Source organism: Helicoverpa zea, chromosome 23 (genome assembly GCF_022581195.2).
Source record: "Helicoverpa zea isolate HzStark_Cry1AcR chromosome 23, ilHelZeax1.1, whole genome shotgun sequence".
NCBI classification, from domain to species: Eukaryota; Metazoa; Arthropoda; class Insecta; order Lepidoptera; family Noctuidae; genus Helicoverpa; species Helicoverpa zea.
In genome coordinates, this window is record NC_061474.1 from 9,148,804 (window position 1) to 9,167,483 (window position 18,680).

The window sequence follows — 18,680 nt, forward strand, 5'->3', positions numbered from 1 at the left end:
TTGCATGAAAAATGTACACAATTTTCAAAGGATATCATATGAAATAGTAGGAAATATCATAAGTATTGTATAAGGAGGACATAAAATACGTAAATAATCGATGGGAATAACAGTAGACGGGAAATAGCTAACATGCTCTGCTTTTATTGTCATTGTAATGTCGTAGTATTTCAGAAGTAATCCAATTTTATATATAAAATTTATGAATAATCGTTGCGTATGCTTTGTGTTTGTGTTTGTGTGAGGGCGCAGCACGGATTTAAGCCCAGTAACACACGCGCCACGTTTAAATACGGCTAGATGACATTGACGGAATTCCGAAAAAAATTAAAACAAAAAAAATTACGTACCAATTTTTTTATTGATTTGGGTCGAGAATCATTAGCACAATTACGTCCTTGAATATGGCACGTATGCAAATCAACAGCTTGTATAACATGACTAAAAAATTCAGGACATTATATTATAAGTTAGAAAGCGGTATTCATTCCGTCAATATTATGGTCAATTTAATAAATTTCAAAAATATTACAACAGATTTTGAGATGCAAACCTGATATCTTACAACGTCAGAACAACAAAACAGCGCCAAAAATGATCATAAAAATTTCCTCAACGATAACCACCGGTAACAAGAGAATACAATTATAATAAATTCCCAAAGAAACTCTCTTAATGTCAAAAAATATCTTCCTTATAGAAATTTCTCCGAAGTCAAAAAAATCGGTCTCTATTGTTATATTAATGATTATTTGAAAAGAAGATTGTTAGCGAGAAGGAAACATAATTCGTTTAAATATAAAAAGGTTCAAAAAGTAATTCTATTATTATTCCCGTGTCAGTATTTGAAACCGGAAAAATTCCATAAAATAAGTCAAGTCATTATCAAGGATTTTTAAGTATTTCAATGTTTTTAACAAATTTTGTAAGAAGTGAAAAAAAAATAAGAGGGTGGAAAGTCCCTAACAAATTTTGTAAGAAGTGAAAAAAAAATAAGAGGGTGGAAAGTCCCACAGCTACGAAAGTATAAAAATGGAAGCTTGAATGAGAATTGACTTTGCATCTTTAAAAAATCAGACATCTATTTTTAAGGAGGCCTATGTTCAGCAGTGGACGTCCTATGGCTGAGATGATGATGATGATGATGAACATCTTCTCTTAATAAAAGTCACATGAAAATATAATAAAAATAGAACATGAAATTTAAAACAATAATCATAAAAGTCTCTGATTGGTCAAAGCGTGTCACGCGTACTTCCCTCCCCGCCCTCGCACCGCATAAAATATAGCTTTATTATCAAATTGCCTAACTGTCATGTAGCAATATAATAATGCCCGTGCAATGTGATAAATAATGAAGTTAAGATAGTTATTAATCACTTGGCCCGATAAAGCTAGACATTATTCATAATGCTCGGGCATTATAAATAATGCCCGAATTAATCACATGGTCCATAACATATACATGCTAAAAAAGTCACTAGTCGATAGCTTTTGTTACAAAGAAAGAAGTGTAAAATTTCGATAAGTCTGTTGTTCAACTTTTTACAGTTAACTTAAGTACGAAACTAAGGCCCGTATTAATAAACCGATATCAGCGTAAGAGTGAGATCTTAAGACCCCGTTTGATGTTCTGACAAATTAATAAACAAAACCTAAGATGCGGTTTAGGACTCTGTCATCACCTGAGACCGTATTGTTTAATAAACGTTACTCGGGTTTCAAGATCGACATTAGGATGGTTATCAAGATCACGATTGTTGAGTTCAGTCGACCCTGGACTTAAGATCGTGAACTCGTACCTAAGTTTTTCGCGGGAACTATGGATGTTGAAAATATTATTTCCGAAATCAATTATTATGATGAAGTCGACTACTACGATGATATTTTATGGCCTTTTCAAAATCGATTACCTAAAGTTTATATAAGGGACGCGACAAATCCCTTCGAATTACCTACGCAAAACTTTAAAAAACGGTTTCGATTTAACCAAGAATCAGTGCTATATATCGTATCGTTGATAAGAAATAATTTGGTGAAAAGTGATAACAGAGGGCTGCCAGTCGCGCCAGAAATTGCCGTTTTGCTTACTTTGAGGTATTACGCTACAGCATCCTTTCAGGTAAATGATTTTGACCAATTGAATTGTAAACATAATAACATTAATGTTATGTGTGTTAAACAATTTATTAATAATGACAAAAACTTTCAGCTTGTGTGCGGGGATCTCATTAGTTTATCTCAGCCTACAGTATCAAACGTCGTTACAAAAGTATCACGACTGCTAGCATTACTCCATAAAACCTATATTAAAATACCTACAGGAGATCAAGCTAGCATAAATAGGCAATTATTTAAGGACTTGGGAAGACATGGGCGTTGGCCAGGGCTACCAGGTATAGATGGAGCCATTGATTGCACCCACATACGAATTGTCAACACCCCAGGTTGTCAGCACCATGAAGTTTATCGCAATAGAAAATCTTATTTCTCCATTAATGTTCAAGTAAGTGTACTAAACATGATCAGTTTCTATAGCTATAATTGCATAACATCTATACAGTGATGATGACTATTGTAATTTTCTTTTACAGGCTGTTGTCGGCCCACAAACAGAATTCTTGGACATAGTAGCTAGATGGGCGGGCAGCACTCATGATTCCAGAATTTTTCAAATGTCCCGGGTATACATGAAGTATACTCAAGGTGTGCTAAATGGTAAACTAGTAGGTGATAGTGGTTATCCAACATTGCCATTTATGCTTACACCAATTAGGCCAACTCCTGAAGATCCTCCTCAAATACGGTATAACCGAGCACAAATCAAAACTAGAAACATTGTTGAAAGAACATTTGGAATTTGGAAACGTCGGTTTCCATGCTTATCAAAAGGCCTTGGTAACAAGTTACAAACGGTGTCCCTTATTATTGTAGCCTGTGCAGTGTTACATAATTTATCACTGATTTTAAATGATAACATGGCATTGGGTATTGATTCCCATTCTGATCAAGAGGATGTTGCAAACGAAACTACTGTAATGGCTAGTACAAGCGCAGGGTTCGTAGTCAGAAGTACTATAATAGAAAATTATTACCAATAGATATCAAAGTTTTATAATGTTTTTATTTAGTTATTTTCTAATACCTGCCAATTGTTAATTATTTTAGTTTTTATTGAGGCAATGTTATATAATTTGTTATATTATTAATATATATATATATTTTAATTAAAGTGTACCTAATTAATATTTTACATTGTACCATGACTTTGAGTATTATTGAGATAATGAAACAATTATTAACTTATTACAATCATTTATTACAATTATAAAAATGTGTGCATAAACATTAATTGTTTGTGGTATGACCTGTAACAAAACAAAAAACATTAAATAAAAAAAACTGACAAAATGTAAACAAAACAAAAAAAAACAATTTTTATCCAACTAACCTGTTGAATTTTGCTTTTCTTTTAAAATAAGTTCAGCTAAGTCTGCCTTTGCTTTGGCTTCCCTTAGCTGTTCTTTTAAAATCTGCATCTCTATATTGTGTTTTTCTGTGGCCCGCACAGATCTATCCTTGTACTCCTGCTCTATCACACTATTTTTTAAACCTGTTCTAGTGTTAGAACGTGCAGGTGACTTTCTTGCTGATGGGATGGTTGTTATAAAGGGTTGGGATATTTGGGATGTGGAAGGGATTGGTGAGTCAAGCAGTACTATTTGATCTTCGGTGGCTTGATCGTGGGAAATGACGGATGTCTGCGAAACATCGTCTAAAACATAATGCTCTATTTCTACGGCGTCTGGTGTTTGCGACTGCGAAGACTCTAAAAATAATATTAAATTAATTATAGTCAATGTTTAACAAGACAATGTTTAAAAAGATTATTTGAATAAAAACTATAAACACCTTCAACTAAATCGGAATCAATCGCATTATCGATTCCAACAATCAGAGCTGGGGCCACCATGGACACATCAGGGTCAACGACAGCATCGCTGATAGATGGCCCTCCTCCAGTAGCTAGCCTATGTTGGCGTTCTTTCGTCAAGGCCTCCCTTTGACGCTGCTTTGTGTTAACCCACAAGCGCCGTAGTTGTTTAACTGTTGCCTAAAATATAAAAAAAAACATGTGCATACACTTATTGATACATTAGAAACTACACCTCTGCCTTTCGAGGTAGGTATGGTGTGATCTGATGAATGATAAATATACATAACACTTCTTAAATAAAGCACAAAAACATGAGTATGTGATGAATGAATATGATATGGTATGTAATTCTATGTATTTAGCAGCCACTTACCTGTTTTGTAGTGAGAGGGCTAGCATTATATTCGGCCGTAACACGAATCCAAGCGTCGTTTTTGTGCTTTAACGTAGCTCCGTCTGTATCCTTATTTTCTATAACGTTACTGTACTTTTTAAGTACATCTAGAAAATGTTTTTTTTCGATGGGGCTAAAGACATGTTTCTTTGACTCCATTATCGAAAATTAATAACTTCAAATAACTTGTAAGTAAATACGAAACTATACACTTCCGATAAGTACTAACAAGTAAACATGAAGGAGAATCACAGATTATATATAATGAGGTGACGCGCAATCACTGGTATGTGCGTTTGTCAAAAAAATTAAACATAACTTTATAGTAAATAGTGCTCTTTTATGGTAAAAAAAATAATAATGTATATAATATAAAAAAGTAATCTACTTTCCTCAAATTACAATACAATTAAACTGGAAAACAACTTTTATTCCTATGCATACAGAGTTGGACATTATCGTTCTTCAAAGCTATTACTAAACGCAATGAATGAAAGATGTAACAGTTCGTTCGCTGTGACGTAACAAGTCTTAACATCAGGATTTCATCGAGTGTCAAATTACATATCTTGATATCTCGATCCGAACCGCAGTATCATCTGAGATACTGTTGATAAAGGTTTATTAATTAGCGTCGACATTAAGATGCTGATCGCATCGCATCATTTGAGAACTTATCAACTGATACCGGTCTTGACATCACGATTGAGACTTATTTATTAATACGGGCCTTAGTAGGTACATGTATAGCATTTCGACATCATAAAAATTCTTAGACTGGAGCACTAACCTCAATGTTGACCAACCAACTGCGAAGGAAAGAAAGTAGGTACTAAAGAGTTCCCACGACTAATGGAAATTTCCCATTTCCTTAGGAAAAACAAAATCCTCCCCGTGGCATATTACGTAGGTTTGACTAATTATACAGACAGGAGATTAAATTATAAGAGTACCCCACACTACAGACTAAACAGTCGGCCGACCAACCACCAACTCGATAGTCGGCAAATTTTTTGAAAATCTTGATTCCAATCAAAGTTTTCAGTCAGTCTGATACGGGCTAAATACCTGATCTTTGTAATGTGCTTACTACTATTCATCTTCATACAGATTTATGAGCCAGTCTAACCATGGGGTATTGGGTTGCCCGGGTAACTGGGTTGAGGGGATCAGATAGGGCAGTCGCTCCTTGTAAAGCACTGGTACTCAGCTACGTCCAGTTAGACTGGACCCCAACATAGTTGGGAAAAAGGCTCGGAGGATGATGAGTTGACCCCATGGTTGGCAAATATTCTTCTCCTATAATTTGATTCCAATCAAAGTCTCTTGATTTTTTAATATGCGTACTACCATTCATCTTCATACAGATTTATGAGCCCAAACAAACTATCGGGCGACAAAAAGTTTGTAGTAAACTGGTAGGTTCTCTAAATGTGACGAACAAACAAATACATAGTGACAAATTGAGAAATAGGCTTAATTAAGAACCCACTGTAATGGAGATTAACTACCCTACAGCTTTTGTTTTAGTAATTACAAGGAAATACGTTATCGTTTCCGTGGTCCAGAATAATAAAGTAGTACGCACTTTAGGTATAGTGGTTGAGGGAAGAAACAATGGATGGATAGAGGAAAGGCGATCAAGGAAACGATGGATGGATTGTGAGAAACACGATAATGTAGCTGGAGTTACGTGTGAGATGACGTCAAACAAAGAATACGAAAAAAGAAGATATCGAATACAAAATTGGTATACAAGTTGATAAATCGACTTCTAAACCTACTGCTATGCTAAAATATATAAAAAACCCCTGGATTCTTATTCAAAAAATATACCTTGAATACTTGAACTTGAGTGCTTATGAATTCAAAAGCTGCAATAACTATGAGAAATTGTCTTCTAAGCCAAGTATTCTTTTAGTATATGAGTGCTTTTTATAGAATTATGCTTTTCTTGTTGGCTATTACTATACTTGAAACTCATTCAGATTTGAGCCTCTTCAGCGGTTTATATACCTATTTTAGTCAGCTAAGCATAATACTCAAGTACCTCAGTCTCAAGTGTTTTTTTTTTAATATTTCAACAAATCTTTACTCTCTAAGACGTTGTGGAAACCTATACATTATCGAGTCGATATTTCGCTTCGCCATCATATTCTCTGACGCGGTAAGTAGGTCAAACGGTCTCATCTCAAGTACTTTTGTGTTTAAATTGTGATACTGAAAAAAAATTATTGAAAGGAAATTTATTTTTTTGATGATTTCACACCAACTATTATAAATTATCAACGAATTTATGACCTTTATTGTAGTCAATTTACTTAATTAATCAATTAATTAATGGTCAAAAACTGTTCACTTAACAAATTAAGAGTACCTAACTTAAAGCACATATAAGTTAAGAGTAACTAAGTAAAATTTTGACTCATAATTTTTACTTTTCAGTCTTTTCTGAAAAATATTAAGTAACAACTTCACGTAGGTAGTATCATAGAAAAACTAACCTTATCATTACGCTAGGAGCTAGTCAAAAATAATATTAAAACTCTTAAAAGTGAACAATTTTGTCTACCTATCCATGTGAAAATATTTACACAGGGGCTTGTAGAAAATATTCCAAAATGAAGGAGAGAATCTTTTGGCAAAACAATTTTGCTTATCTAGCTCTCGCTAAAAATACCTCGATGGAGCGGGAACTGATTTTAAAATTATGAAGTTTTCGATTTTTCTGTGAGAAAATTAGGCGTTTTTTTTTTTTGGAAAATATAGCCGTTTTTAAGAAATATGTACAGTCGATCTGTACCTTTTCACAAATATATTAGTTTTGAACTCCCAAGATCAATGGTACCAGAAGTGGAAGTTATAATTTTTCTTAGAGCATTTAAATAAAAGCTTGTTTTGGAAAGGCTTTTTCTTAAAAAAAAATGGTAATAGTAAGTTTGGCGCTAATTATGATGCCACGAACATCTTATTACGTTTATATTAATCATTCTGAACATAAGCCCGAATAGATCGGATAATCATGCAAAATAATAATTTTGTTTATTTTCTGCTGTCATTTCATGAGTTTCATGATTTCAATCCAATTTCTTATCTAAACATCGCTCTTAACCCTAAAACAGTCCAATATTTAATTACCTAAGTATTGTTCTAAAACTTCCATTGTTATCATAATTAACAGTTGACAATGCAACCTGGTATATTTCCACCGCCCTTGGGTTGTCTCTAGGGTTTTATAATGGGTTAATGCTATTATGCACTAAGTTATACATAGTGCTATTTATAACGAACAATTTAATTATATCTCACTAGCTGTTTCCCTCAGTTTTACTCATGTCCCGTGGAAACTGCTGCCTATACCGGGATAAAATAGGTAGCCTATGTTACTCGGGAAGAATGTAGCTTTCCAGCAGAAAAAGAATTTTTCAAATGGGTTCTTTAGTTTTCGGAGCTTTAAGGGTACAAACAAATAAACAAAAAAATCCACTTTATTAAATAAGTATGCATTTGCTATTTCCCAAGGGAAGTTTCGTTGTCTGTCTAAAATTTCCGATTGAAAGATGAAAAATGAAATGACACAAGGATATGCGACATGACGTAGGTTGACATAGGGTTACTTTTAATCCGGACGATGGGAGTTATGGGAGTAGTTTTCCGGGACTCAGGTAGAACCTTGGGTTGAAGTTAGTATTAACATAACAGAAAACGATGTTGATTATTTTCAAAACATAACTTCAGAGATCAAAATGCGTAGGTACATTAAAAAAAAAGCTTTGCACCTACCCCTACCGCTGCTATTGTTCCACCACCCAAAGGTAGACTGGTAGAAAACGCCAAAAACTTTAAGTCCACCATTGTACAATGTGCAAAAAGTATTTAAAAAAAATCGGTAAAAAAAACTTTTAAGTTAAACGGTTTTATCTTATGTGTACTGAAAACTAGAAAATAAAAAAATAGTTACTTACCTGTCAACCTACGTAGGTGGTCCCGGTCATATTAAACTAAAATAAAAACGTGGGGCCCATTAACTATTGCTGTAGTACTTTCTTCTAGAGGTATAATAGGTGTGGATTGCATCGACTTACTATAATCGTAACTGGAGATTTTGACAATCAATAATCAGCCGTAGCGGCTTCACCAGCGAACGCCGAGCTCACGATCTACCAAAGTATAAAGATATGCTTTGCCATAGGTAGGATTTCACAGGGGCCCCACGTTTTTATTTTAGTTTAATATGACCGGGACCACCTACGTAGGTTGACAGGTAAGTAACTATTTTTTTATTTTCTAGTTTTCAGTACACATAAGATAAAACCGTTTAACTTAAAAGTTTTTTTTACCGATTTTTTATTTTCTAGTTTTTAGTATTTAATGAAAATGCCTACCGAATATTCCTCATTCTATCTAATTCATTTAGTGCATCATTATTACACGGTCTCTTACCTGAAAATTTATTACAATCCAATTCCTCAATACATAGCCCTTCCAGATACTTTTTTTTGTAACAACCCCAAAAATCATCACATGACCTCTCCTGCTGTGGGTCAGCAGCGGTGAGGGAGTGCCAGACTCTTGACTAAAAATCGTTTTGTTCCGTCGTAGGCCTTTTATGTACCAGGGCCGCGGTAACTCTTTCGAACAATCTCGCAGCCCAGGCAGGCCTTGGCCCTGTTGGGCCCCGCTGGAGTTACTGACAGTTTTCTACTTGTGAAGCCCTTTCATTTGATACCCATATTGGTGGGATTGATAAAAAATTGTTATCAGGCATTTGGTAGCAGCGGCCATCTTAGATTTCAATTTTGCATAGTAAATTGTATTCTACTTGTTGAGACCTTTCATTTAATACCCATGTTGATGGGATTTATAAAACCTAAGTTATCCGCCATTTTGTAGAGGCCGCCATCTTGGATTTTAATTTTATATAGTACATTGTATTCTACTGGTTGAGAACTTTCATTTGATACCCATATTGATGGGATTGATAAAACCTACGTTGTCCGCCATTTTGTAGCGGCCGCCATCTTGGATTTCAATTTTTTATAGTACATTGTATTCTGCTTGTTGAGCCCTTTCATTTGATACCCATATTGATGGGATTGATAAAATCTACGTTATCCGCCATTTTGTGCCGGCGGCCATATTGGATTTACAATGTTATTGATATTACTATATTGTATTGTCATCGGAATTAAAGGTGTATACAAAATTTCAGATTAATCGGTTGACAGGAAGAGGGTGAAATTTGAATTACTAAATTTGACCCAAGAATGAATAAAACAAACGGGGTGAGCTAAATAAAACCGTTTAAAAATACCGAAGCAAAGACATAAAACTGAATGTAGACGTTTTATTTCGAAAGCGGGTGATGTATGCTTGTGTGTGTGCCTGTTGTCTTTGTGTGCGTAAGCTCAGGAATGCCTAGTAGTAGCCGAGTCACCAAGTCACACTAAGACAAAGTGCATATACATTGCAGTACATTTACACATACAAGCATAAATCAAATCAAATCAAATCAAATCAAAGCATTTATTCGCGTTCATGACGCATATCGAACACAAACAGTAGCATACATAATCATAAAAAAAAAAAAAACACAAAAATAAAATAAAAACATCAATAAAAAGAAAACACAAGAATAATAAGAATATGCGTCACAAGCACGCGAAATGGCCCTCGCTCAGCATTATGCAGCGACCCTATGCGAGACAGAGTCGCTGCGCTGGTTTTCAGCGATGGCCAGCACTAACATGTGACGTCAATCGGTGCATTTAAGCTAAACTAAATATATAAAATATAAAAAGTGTTATATATATTTATGGATATAAAATACTACTATAAAAACAAACTAAATATAAATAGAGAAAAATAACTACCTAGTTACGCAGCATTCCGAACGAATGCGACTGGAAGTGACACTCGCGCTTCGCAAAATTATATTTTATCTGTGGTCTATGCCGCCGACCATTACACAAACACAAATAGTCAATATACAAACAATTTGTGTGAGAATTAGGTAATGGCGACGGAGGCATACCAAGAATTATTATGCAATGCCTCATGTAGATATCATGTAGACGAGTGTATAAATGTGTATAGTGTTGAGAAAAGAAAAATCGAACATGAATTTGTGTAAAGGATGTATTAAATGTGAGTATGTAGGTCGATCGTATTCCTGCTACCAGGATGGCGTCGGTAAGTGATATTATTATTTTATTTTTTAATACCTGTGAACGTCACTACTGGAATTATAAATATATATAGATATTAATTATTTGATAAGTTGAAGTCGGACTGAGACATACCTAATTACTAACTTAGAAATTGACTTACCATTGAGCATTGCACATAGATGAATTAAATATAAATTGTAATTAGAAAATTAAAGGATTGAATTAAATTACAGACGACAATATGGGACAAATGACAGAGAGATGAAGAAGAAGGGTTGACCGAAGCAGATGCTCCACCGTGCCGAGGAGGATGATATCTGCATCCTCAAAATAAAACATATACACCAACACTTATTTACCTACCAACTTCTTTATCACTTTTAAAAAAAGTCTTATAAAGTGTACGTTTAAAAACAAAATGGCTTCCTCTCGCCGATATGGCGACAGTATATAAAACTTTACCAATATTGCTTCAGTTGTTATGACGTCACGGCTATTCATCAAGTGCGGATTATGGGTCGTACTACTGAATATTATATTGTTAAAACTAGCTTGGTGCTTGAGGTTTCTTCTGTAATATAGTACGTTGGTGTTCGATAGAGAGTTGTGTGTGTTTTTGGGGCTTATTTCATCTGTATTCGTTCAATTGTTTTGTATACCTATTGTGCGCTAATACATAGGAACAAATAACTAGGAATTAGGAAGAAAAAGAAGTTGAGACAAAAATTAAATGTTTCTAGAGTATCTAGGGTATTTTAAGAGACTTAAAAAAGTCTTGGTGGGATAAAAAACAGCCTTTTATTGAGATGACTAAAAGTTTAGGTCACTTTACGACGTTGTGACTTGAAACTTTTGAAAGTATACTTCAGAGCCAATAAAAAGAGTCATACATAATTAGAAGATAAAATATTGAAGGGTGCGTCCACATCTGGCGAATGCGCAGCTCGCGATCGGCTCGCGTGCTGCGCATTCGCGGCGCATTCGCGGCGCATTCGCGGCGCATTCGCGGCGCATTCGCGGCGCATTCGCGGCGCATTCGCGGCGCATTCGCGGCGCATTCTCGGCGCATTCGCGGCGCATTCGCGGCGCATTCGCGGCGCATTCGCCAGATGTGGACGCACCCTAAAATAAGAACTTTTAATCTCCTTCCTGCAAAAGCGAAAAATTAGCATCGCCAATTAAAGACGTTTTAACATAATAGTTACTAGCCAGTCCATCAGATAGACCGTATTATTTACATAAAATAAGCGGAAAATACCCCAATAAAACTTAGTTGAACCAAGTTTAAAGTTTTAACTGCGTAATAGACTGAGTTTTGAGTGCTGTTAGCCCAAGCAGTTAGATAACTGTTAACTGTGCGAAGTTAAAAGGATAATGTCTTTGTAACATGTTTTCTTACTTTACTATAGTTTATGTTTGAGCAGTTTCAGTTAAGAGATTAGGCAGGCGTTATGATTTTAAAGGGAAAGGGATGGGCCTAAGTTTAGTTTGGTAGATAAGGGATAATTGCAGTTTTACCATTAAAGTTAAAGTCGTCACAAATAAAATATAACAAGGATAGTTATAAATAATACAAAGAGTATGCGCATACTTCAGACTCGGCTCAATGGTTATCAATTATTTTTTAAAGATGGAGTCCAACCAAGTTTTCCGTCGATCTCATACTGGCATCTCATATACCTTACTGGTTGATCTCATATTACAAAGGCGGACTTAATGCCATAGCCATAACCTTATTACGTAATTTAAAAATATTAGAAACTTAATATAAATGTTTATCATGAAAACCGCAGTCAAACGAATATTTAGGATACTTGTCAGCTTTATAAACTAATTTTGTGCATATTTGTGGTTGAAAATAGGATTTTACATTGTGAACGATAGGTGTAGAGTTAGGTTATATGGTTAGGCTATGGTTAATAATTAGTTTCTAAATATTAAGCTCACTCCAAACATTTAGTTGGCCGATAATCATAGCTTGACTGGGCTCATACGTATGAAGTAAAGTTGCAACTACCAAGTACCTACCAAGCCAGCTAAAATGTAACTAAATTAATTCACGTTTACCTTTAAATCAACAGTTTTCGGTTGTTGTTATTGTACTGGAAACTGATTTTTTTTTTAAATTTAACTTCAGTGGTGTGATTCTGTAACACTTCATTCTTAACTTCGCATCTGAATCCGCCGTGAGTTTCGTGATTGACATTCTCAAACTACACTAGCGCTACTCTTTCGAGCGTGTTTGACAGATAAAGTATGAGATGACTTTTAGAACATTTTGAACCGAATGCGAAGTGAGAGTGAATAGCGAAGTGAAATGCGAGTTGTTGTCTGAATTTTATAGAATCGACGTACAGAACTTCTCTTTACCGATTTCTACATATTACAAAAATTGCCTTCCTTCGATTCAAAACTCAAATCAAAACAGCTCAAGACAGACAAATAGAAACAAAATGGAAAAGTTTTCCTACAGAGCCGCAATACGAATTCCAATATCTAAACAGCTTATTCGAACTACCCTCCATCTAGGTACACTTTCTGAGATTGCGTGAAATGGCTAACACTCTATGTAATTTTGTTCTATAGGTTGTTTTTTTCCAGAAAGTTCGATATAAGTCCATTTTTAACCCCTGAAAGAAAAGTGGGGCTTTGTAAGTTTGACCGCTATGTTCTGTCTCTGTCAGTGTCACTAAAGTAAAAGTCAAAGTCAAAAACGTTTTTTGAAACTAGGCTAGTTTTAAGCACTTTTTCACGTCAAATTTACAAAAGGACTATACATAGCTCTTTAACGGATGAACCTATTGGGATAAAGATTTTTATATGAAATCAGAAGGCAAGGCGTTTAATTGGTAAATCCCGGCTGTCATTTAAACATCTTTGGCAGTCGCTACAGGTAGTCAGAATGCCTGACAACTAGTATTACCAATAGGTATCGGGTTACCCAAAATACTGGGTTGCAGAAGTCAGATAGGCAGTTGGTCTTTGTAATACACTGGTACTCAGCTGCATCCAGTTAGACTGGAAGCCGACCCCAACATAGTTGGCCTTTTGCTCGGCAGATACTGAGTCTAACTTTTTAATTATGACACTTTTAAATTGACCTTTCCTCACTTGTTTTCCAAGCTATTTTGAAAAGGGTTTAACGTACATAAATATTATTTTTATAGCCTTATTTATATCGGTTCCAGCCAGGCGTTTTAATACAAAAATAACTTATGTAAATAAAAGATTTTTATTGCTTTTAACCCTCACGCTTGGTATATAAACACTGTGGAATATTTATGAAATGCCAAAATATTCGGGCAGTAAAATGCTCGGATTTGGTGAAGATAAGCAAATGTTTGCGGAGGACTGTGGATGGGTTACCAATTAACTGGTTTCTATTAGTTTTTGTATCAAAATGTTCTACTAATATCTTTTACTAGCTGTTTTCCCGCGGTTTCACCCGCGTCCCGTGGGCACTGTTGCCCGTACCAGGATAAAATATAGCTGATTTTATTGTGGAAGATCTTTAACTGTGAAATATAAAAAAGTGTTTTTTTTTTTCGAATCAGTTCAGTTGTTTCGGAGGCTTTAGGACACAAACAAACGAACAAAAAAAATCCTCTTTATAATATTAATGCAGATGATATTTAAAAACATGGTTTTACGTAGGAGAAAAATATAATTTAATCAGTCAACAAAATTCAGGTAAACTTTTTTTTTTCATTTATACATAACATTATTTTCCAAGCATTTTACAGACAACAAATAAGTTACGAATAAAATTTCGAACAAAAAAATCTTCAAAGCAATTCAAAAGAATTTGTATAAAAAGTTAACGAATTTTAAGCGGATGAATTTACAAAGGTTTCTGAAAAATTTGCAAAAGTTAGATACAACTTTTGTAAGCAAGATTTTCTTTTGCTTCATTACAGAAAAATATACAAAATGAAAGGTATATTTATATTGTGGTACATATTTGAATGAATAAGGCTTCTTGCACATTTGAGAAAATTATAATTAAACAATTTCAATAGTTACTGTCGTGTGTATATGCCTTTCAAGTACAAGTGTGTTCGTGCCACAAGACATCAGTGGCTGAGTAAAAGTGAAGGAAAACATCATGAGGAAACCTGAACCTTAAAGTCTGAAGTCGCTTTTCGTCTTGAGCTTATACAAACACAAATATTCTTTATTGAGCAAGCGTGGTGATAACGCTCATTCCTTCTCTGTGTGAGAAATTGCCTATGTCCTGTATCATCATCTCCCGAGCCTTTTCCCGACTATATTGGGGTCGGCTTCCACTCTAACCGGCAATCCAATACCCTTGTTTAGACTGGTGTCAGACTTACTGTAGTGGCACAATAAAAGGCTGATAATGATTTCAATAGCACAATATTTTTTGAGCCCCCTTTTTTGATTCTCTGCAATTCTATAAAAACTAAGAAAAAACCGGCCAAGTTATTCCCCGCAGTCAGAAGCAACAATGGAGATCAGAAAGTGGTCAGACAATGAGACTCAACGACTGAAAGAGAAGTAATTCAGCTGTCTTGAAACTTACAAGCTGCAATGAATAAAAAATGAGTGAAAAAGAAAAGACGAATTATATAGGGTGTCCCTCGAAAATATGAATCATCTTTTTGATTTCCAAATGTAAGCATTTTTTTATATATTTAAGGTTTTTTACGTGTCATTATGTAGAATTTTTAAAATCGAAAAATCTATTCTAAATACCTTTATTTTCAGGCTACATAGATTATAGATAGATTAACATATTGTTTAAAATACACATTTACATTATAGGTAAACTAGCCATTTTCCCGTTATTTCACCCGCATTCTGTAGGAATTAGTAGTACCTGGATAAAATATTATGCCTATGTTACTCGGAAAGAGCGTGTCTTTTCAACAGTGAAATAATTTTTTAAATCGGTTCAGTAGTTTCAGAGCTTCTAGGGTACAAATAACAAACAAAATTTGAAAAAAATAATCTTTATTAGTACTACGGTAGACTGCACATCAGTGGTAACTGTCATGCACCTTAACTCAATAGTAATAAGTACGATTTTCCTATAAAACTGTTTCCACTGACCTGAAGTTGACTGTACCTAGTACTCTACCAAAATCTCATCTAGCCACCATACCACCATACTTCAGTACCGAAGCAAACCATTGTCTGTCCTACGTAATAATATCCAGTTTCAAGTGTGGGCTCGCTATTAGGTTGGTAATAAAGTTTGTATTACCTTCATCAGTGAGTATCACCTGCCTTTTAATGTCGTATCGGGTTACAAGTTCTTCTGTCAAACAAAAGACCAGCCATTTTGGTTTTTGTTTGAAAGTAATTTTTAGCTGAGTTCAAAAAAGGAGGTTGAGGTTTGAACTGTGTGTATGTTTGTGTGTAATTTTCTTAGGTTTGTCTGAACCGATTTTGCTGCGGTTTTCACCATACTATAATCAGACTTCGGAGGAAGTTTTAGGTACCTAAGCATTTTATCTAAGTTGGTTGTATTTTATTGGAAAAAGTTTTTCTTTAATCATGATTTATTTTTTAGTTAACTTAGTTAATTGTGTTCTAAGACCCACATAAGATAGCTTGTTGTCCCTTCTACAAAAATTTTCATAAACTTCTGCTTTCCACTAACAAAAGTAAAAATATTCATCTCCTTTTATTTTATTACTTTCATAATACTCTAACACGAAACTTCAGTCAACCATTTTCATGTAGCAACCCAAATTCATTCTTTGTGCTGAATTTCAGCTCGTCACTCTATGAAACTTGTGTCGGCTAAGAGGCATCAGCGCTAAGTGGGCTGGGTCCTTTACTGACACTTTCAAAAGTATATACTTTTGTATACTTCAGTGTTAAAATAGATGGTTATATGACGTTGGTAATCGAAGTTAGGGACCAATATAATCTTTACAAATATTTTATAATTTATTTATGTACACAGTTACACACAGAGCACAGACAAGAACAAAAATACAACAACGGGTACATGATAGTGAGCGAAGTGTAAGAATGGAAGCGGAAGACCAAATGAAATTGGGAACAGGACAGGAAAAAGAAAATGGTGAGTTTCTTTCACAACGTTTAAATACCTGAAAACTGATTTTCAGATGGTGGTAATTGAAGGCTTTTTGTAGGAAGCTGGGGGAACTAATATAAATTCAATTTTATCATTAACTGTTTAGCATCTCTAAAGCTAAAAATATTCCACAATGCGTTCTCTAACACGATGCCCAGCACAGAAAAAGCAATGACGACTACATACATAGGTTTTTTTTTCCAAAAATATTGGAGTCAGCTTCCAGTCTAATCAGTTGGAGCTGAGTACCAGTGTTTGACATACAGAGATTGCTGGCTGAACTTAGTTTGTCTATGTTTAAGTATCTTGAAATATAATATTCTTCCTCGTATAGAGGTAGTTACGAGCTACTATGAAACTGAGAACGCCCTTTTTAACTATATTGCACGCTCAAAGGGTGATATTTGGCATTATTAAAGTTTACTCAAAAGCTTCAAGTTTGGAATTTTATTGCATTTTCAACCTTAAAAGTAGGTAGAAAAGGTAAAATTTTGTATGCATGGCAACCAACAGTAGAACATGAACACAAAAGTAATACAGATTTTAATGAAAGAAAAATGATTGAAAAGTATTTTTTACCAGAAAAGGAGTTTTGGAAAAAGGAAAAATATTACAAGTGGTTCTTTCAGGGAAAAAAAATCTTATGGAAGGTAAGTGGTACTTGGAAAAAATTAACCTTTACGATCTGAATGATTGTAATATTATCAAAAGCTATTCTTGAAACACGAGAGGCTGAAGTATGCTTAAAGAACCGACTTCAAAGAAGGGAGGTTCTCAATAACATTTCAACGTGGTTTATTTGTTTATGATGGTTGCTACAGGTACTTTGTAAACCAATTTCTTAATAAAAAAAGGTTTCGTTATTTTTTAATTTTGAATAGGTACTTAACTTATTTGCTACGCTTATGTTTACGTAATTTTATAAATTGGACGCCACATACAGTTATTCTTAACAGTTATTGCTGTTTTACTCTCCAGCAATACTGCTTTTTTACTAAAGCTTTATACATTTTATTTGTTTATTTATTTATTGAAGGCGTAGCAATAGTCATACTACCTCTGGGTGGAGGGGAAATGAAAGAAAGAAAGAAATGAATTTTATTCATGAATGTTAAAAAATGCATTTTCTTCCTTACCATTTATTTTCCAACAACTTTTCATACACGGTCTAAAAATAACTTTCCTAAACCAAGACACCCCAGTCAATTTATAACTCAAACGAGTCAACAATGCCATACATTTGGGTTGGAACCATAGACATAATATTAGTAAACAGGACTGCGCACATAAACCCAAAAAACGAGCCGACTGAAACAGTTAGTACGGAGGCTGTCTGTCCCTTTCTAATAGGGTGACTATGAGATTAAGCTATGTCAGACAAATCCGAATTTGCTAAGATTATTAAACGCAGATTGGTATTGAAGTTTTAACTTACGCAGTTTGTGACCTTAAGATACTTATAAAGGCTTTTAATAATTAGCGGGAATTAGCAGTATAAAAGGAGGAAAATTCGAAGTGAAGACTGTTTTTTTTTTTTGTATTTCTACTTCATATATAGACTGCTGAGCCATTTATGTCGCCTTTCTTCATTTTTTGGGAAGCTATAACAATAGTACAACAGTTTTAAAATCCATCAACCATATTTTCACTCAGTACAAGAATTCATGGGCACCCTAGTTGTTTGGTTTACGAAAATGCTATTATTAGCTAACCTGTGGAACGATATATTGCAACTACCATAGGATTCAATTTTACAAGTATAAACGCAACACTTTTTCACCATTTAAATAGTTTAAATTGATTTAATACAAAAAATATAAACAAAATTTTAAATGCTGATTACGCGACAAGAATGTTCAGGGTTACCGCTAGAAAAAAAAAAAAAAAAAGAAAAAACAAAATAAAAATTTATGTTGTTTATGTTTTAAGAATAATAATTTATAGAAATAATTTATTCGTATAATAAATTAATGCGATTTTTATTAATTTGTTGACTTACAATTGTTAAAATAAGATAAAAATATATGTGATTCAACTGTTTTTTTGGGAAGACAAAACGGTTGATCACAACATTTTTTTATGCTGGCAAGGTGTTAGAAAGAGACAAAC

General features: G+C 34.3%; 3 protein-coding genes and 1 long non-coding RNA gene across 6 annotated transcripts in view; 2 read left to right on the forward strand and 2 right to left on the reverse strand.

Moving 5' to 3' along the window:
• LOC124641823 (neuropeptide F receptor) overlaps nt 1-18,680 on the reverse strand; it is a 101,970-nt gene that overhangs the window by 28,423 nt on the left and 54,867 nt on the right. The gene's annotated exons all lie outside the window — the stretch shown is intronic.
• On the forward strand, nt 1,823-3,101 carry LOC124641824 (putative nuclease HARBI1). The gene is made up of 2 exons (XM_047180057.1): nt 1,823-2,506; nt 2,595-3,101. Exons 1-2 carry the CDS (start codon nt 1,823-1,825, stop codon nt 3,099-3,101), a joined length of 1,191 nt encoding a protein of 396 aa, XP_047036013.1.
• LOC124641826 lies at nt 3,299-4,563 on the reverse strand. Its single transcript, XM_047180060.1, has 4 exons — nt 4,311-4,563; nt 3,913-4,114; nt 3,452-3,829; nt 3,299-3,368 (listed from the first exon to the last, which is right to left on the reverse strand). Exons 1-4 carry the CDS (start codon nt 4,488-4,490, stop codon nt 3,349-3,351), a joined length of 780 nt encoding a protein of 259 aa, XP_047036016.1. The 5' UTR covers nt 4,491-4,563; the 3' UTR covers nt 3,299-3,348.
• Nucleotides 9,826-10,773, forward strand: LOC124641827. Its single transcript, XR_006985707.1, has 2 exons — nt 9,826-10,523; nt 10,735-10,773. It is a non-coding gene; the product is annotated as an uncharacterized LOC124641827 (long non-coding RNA).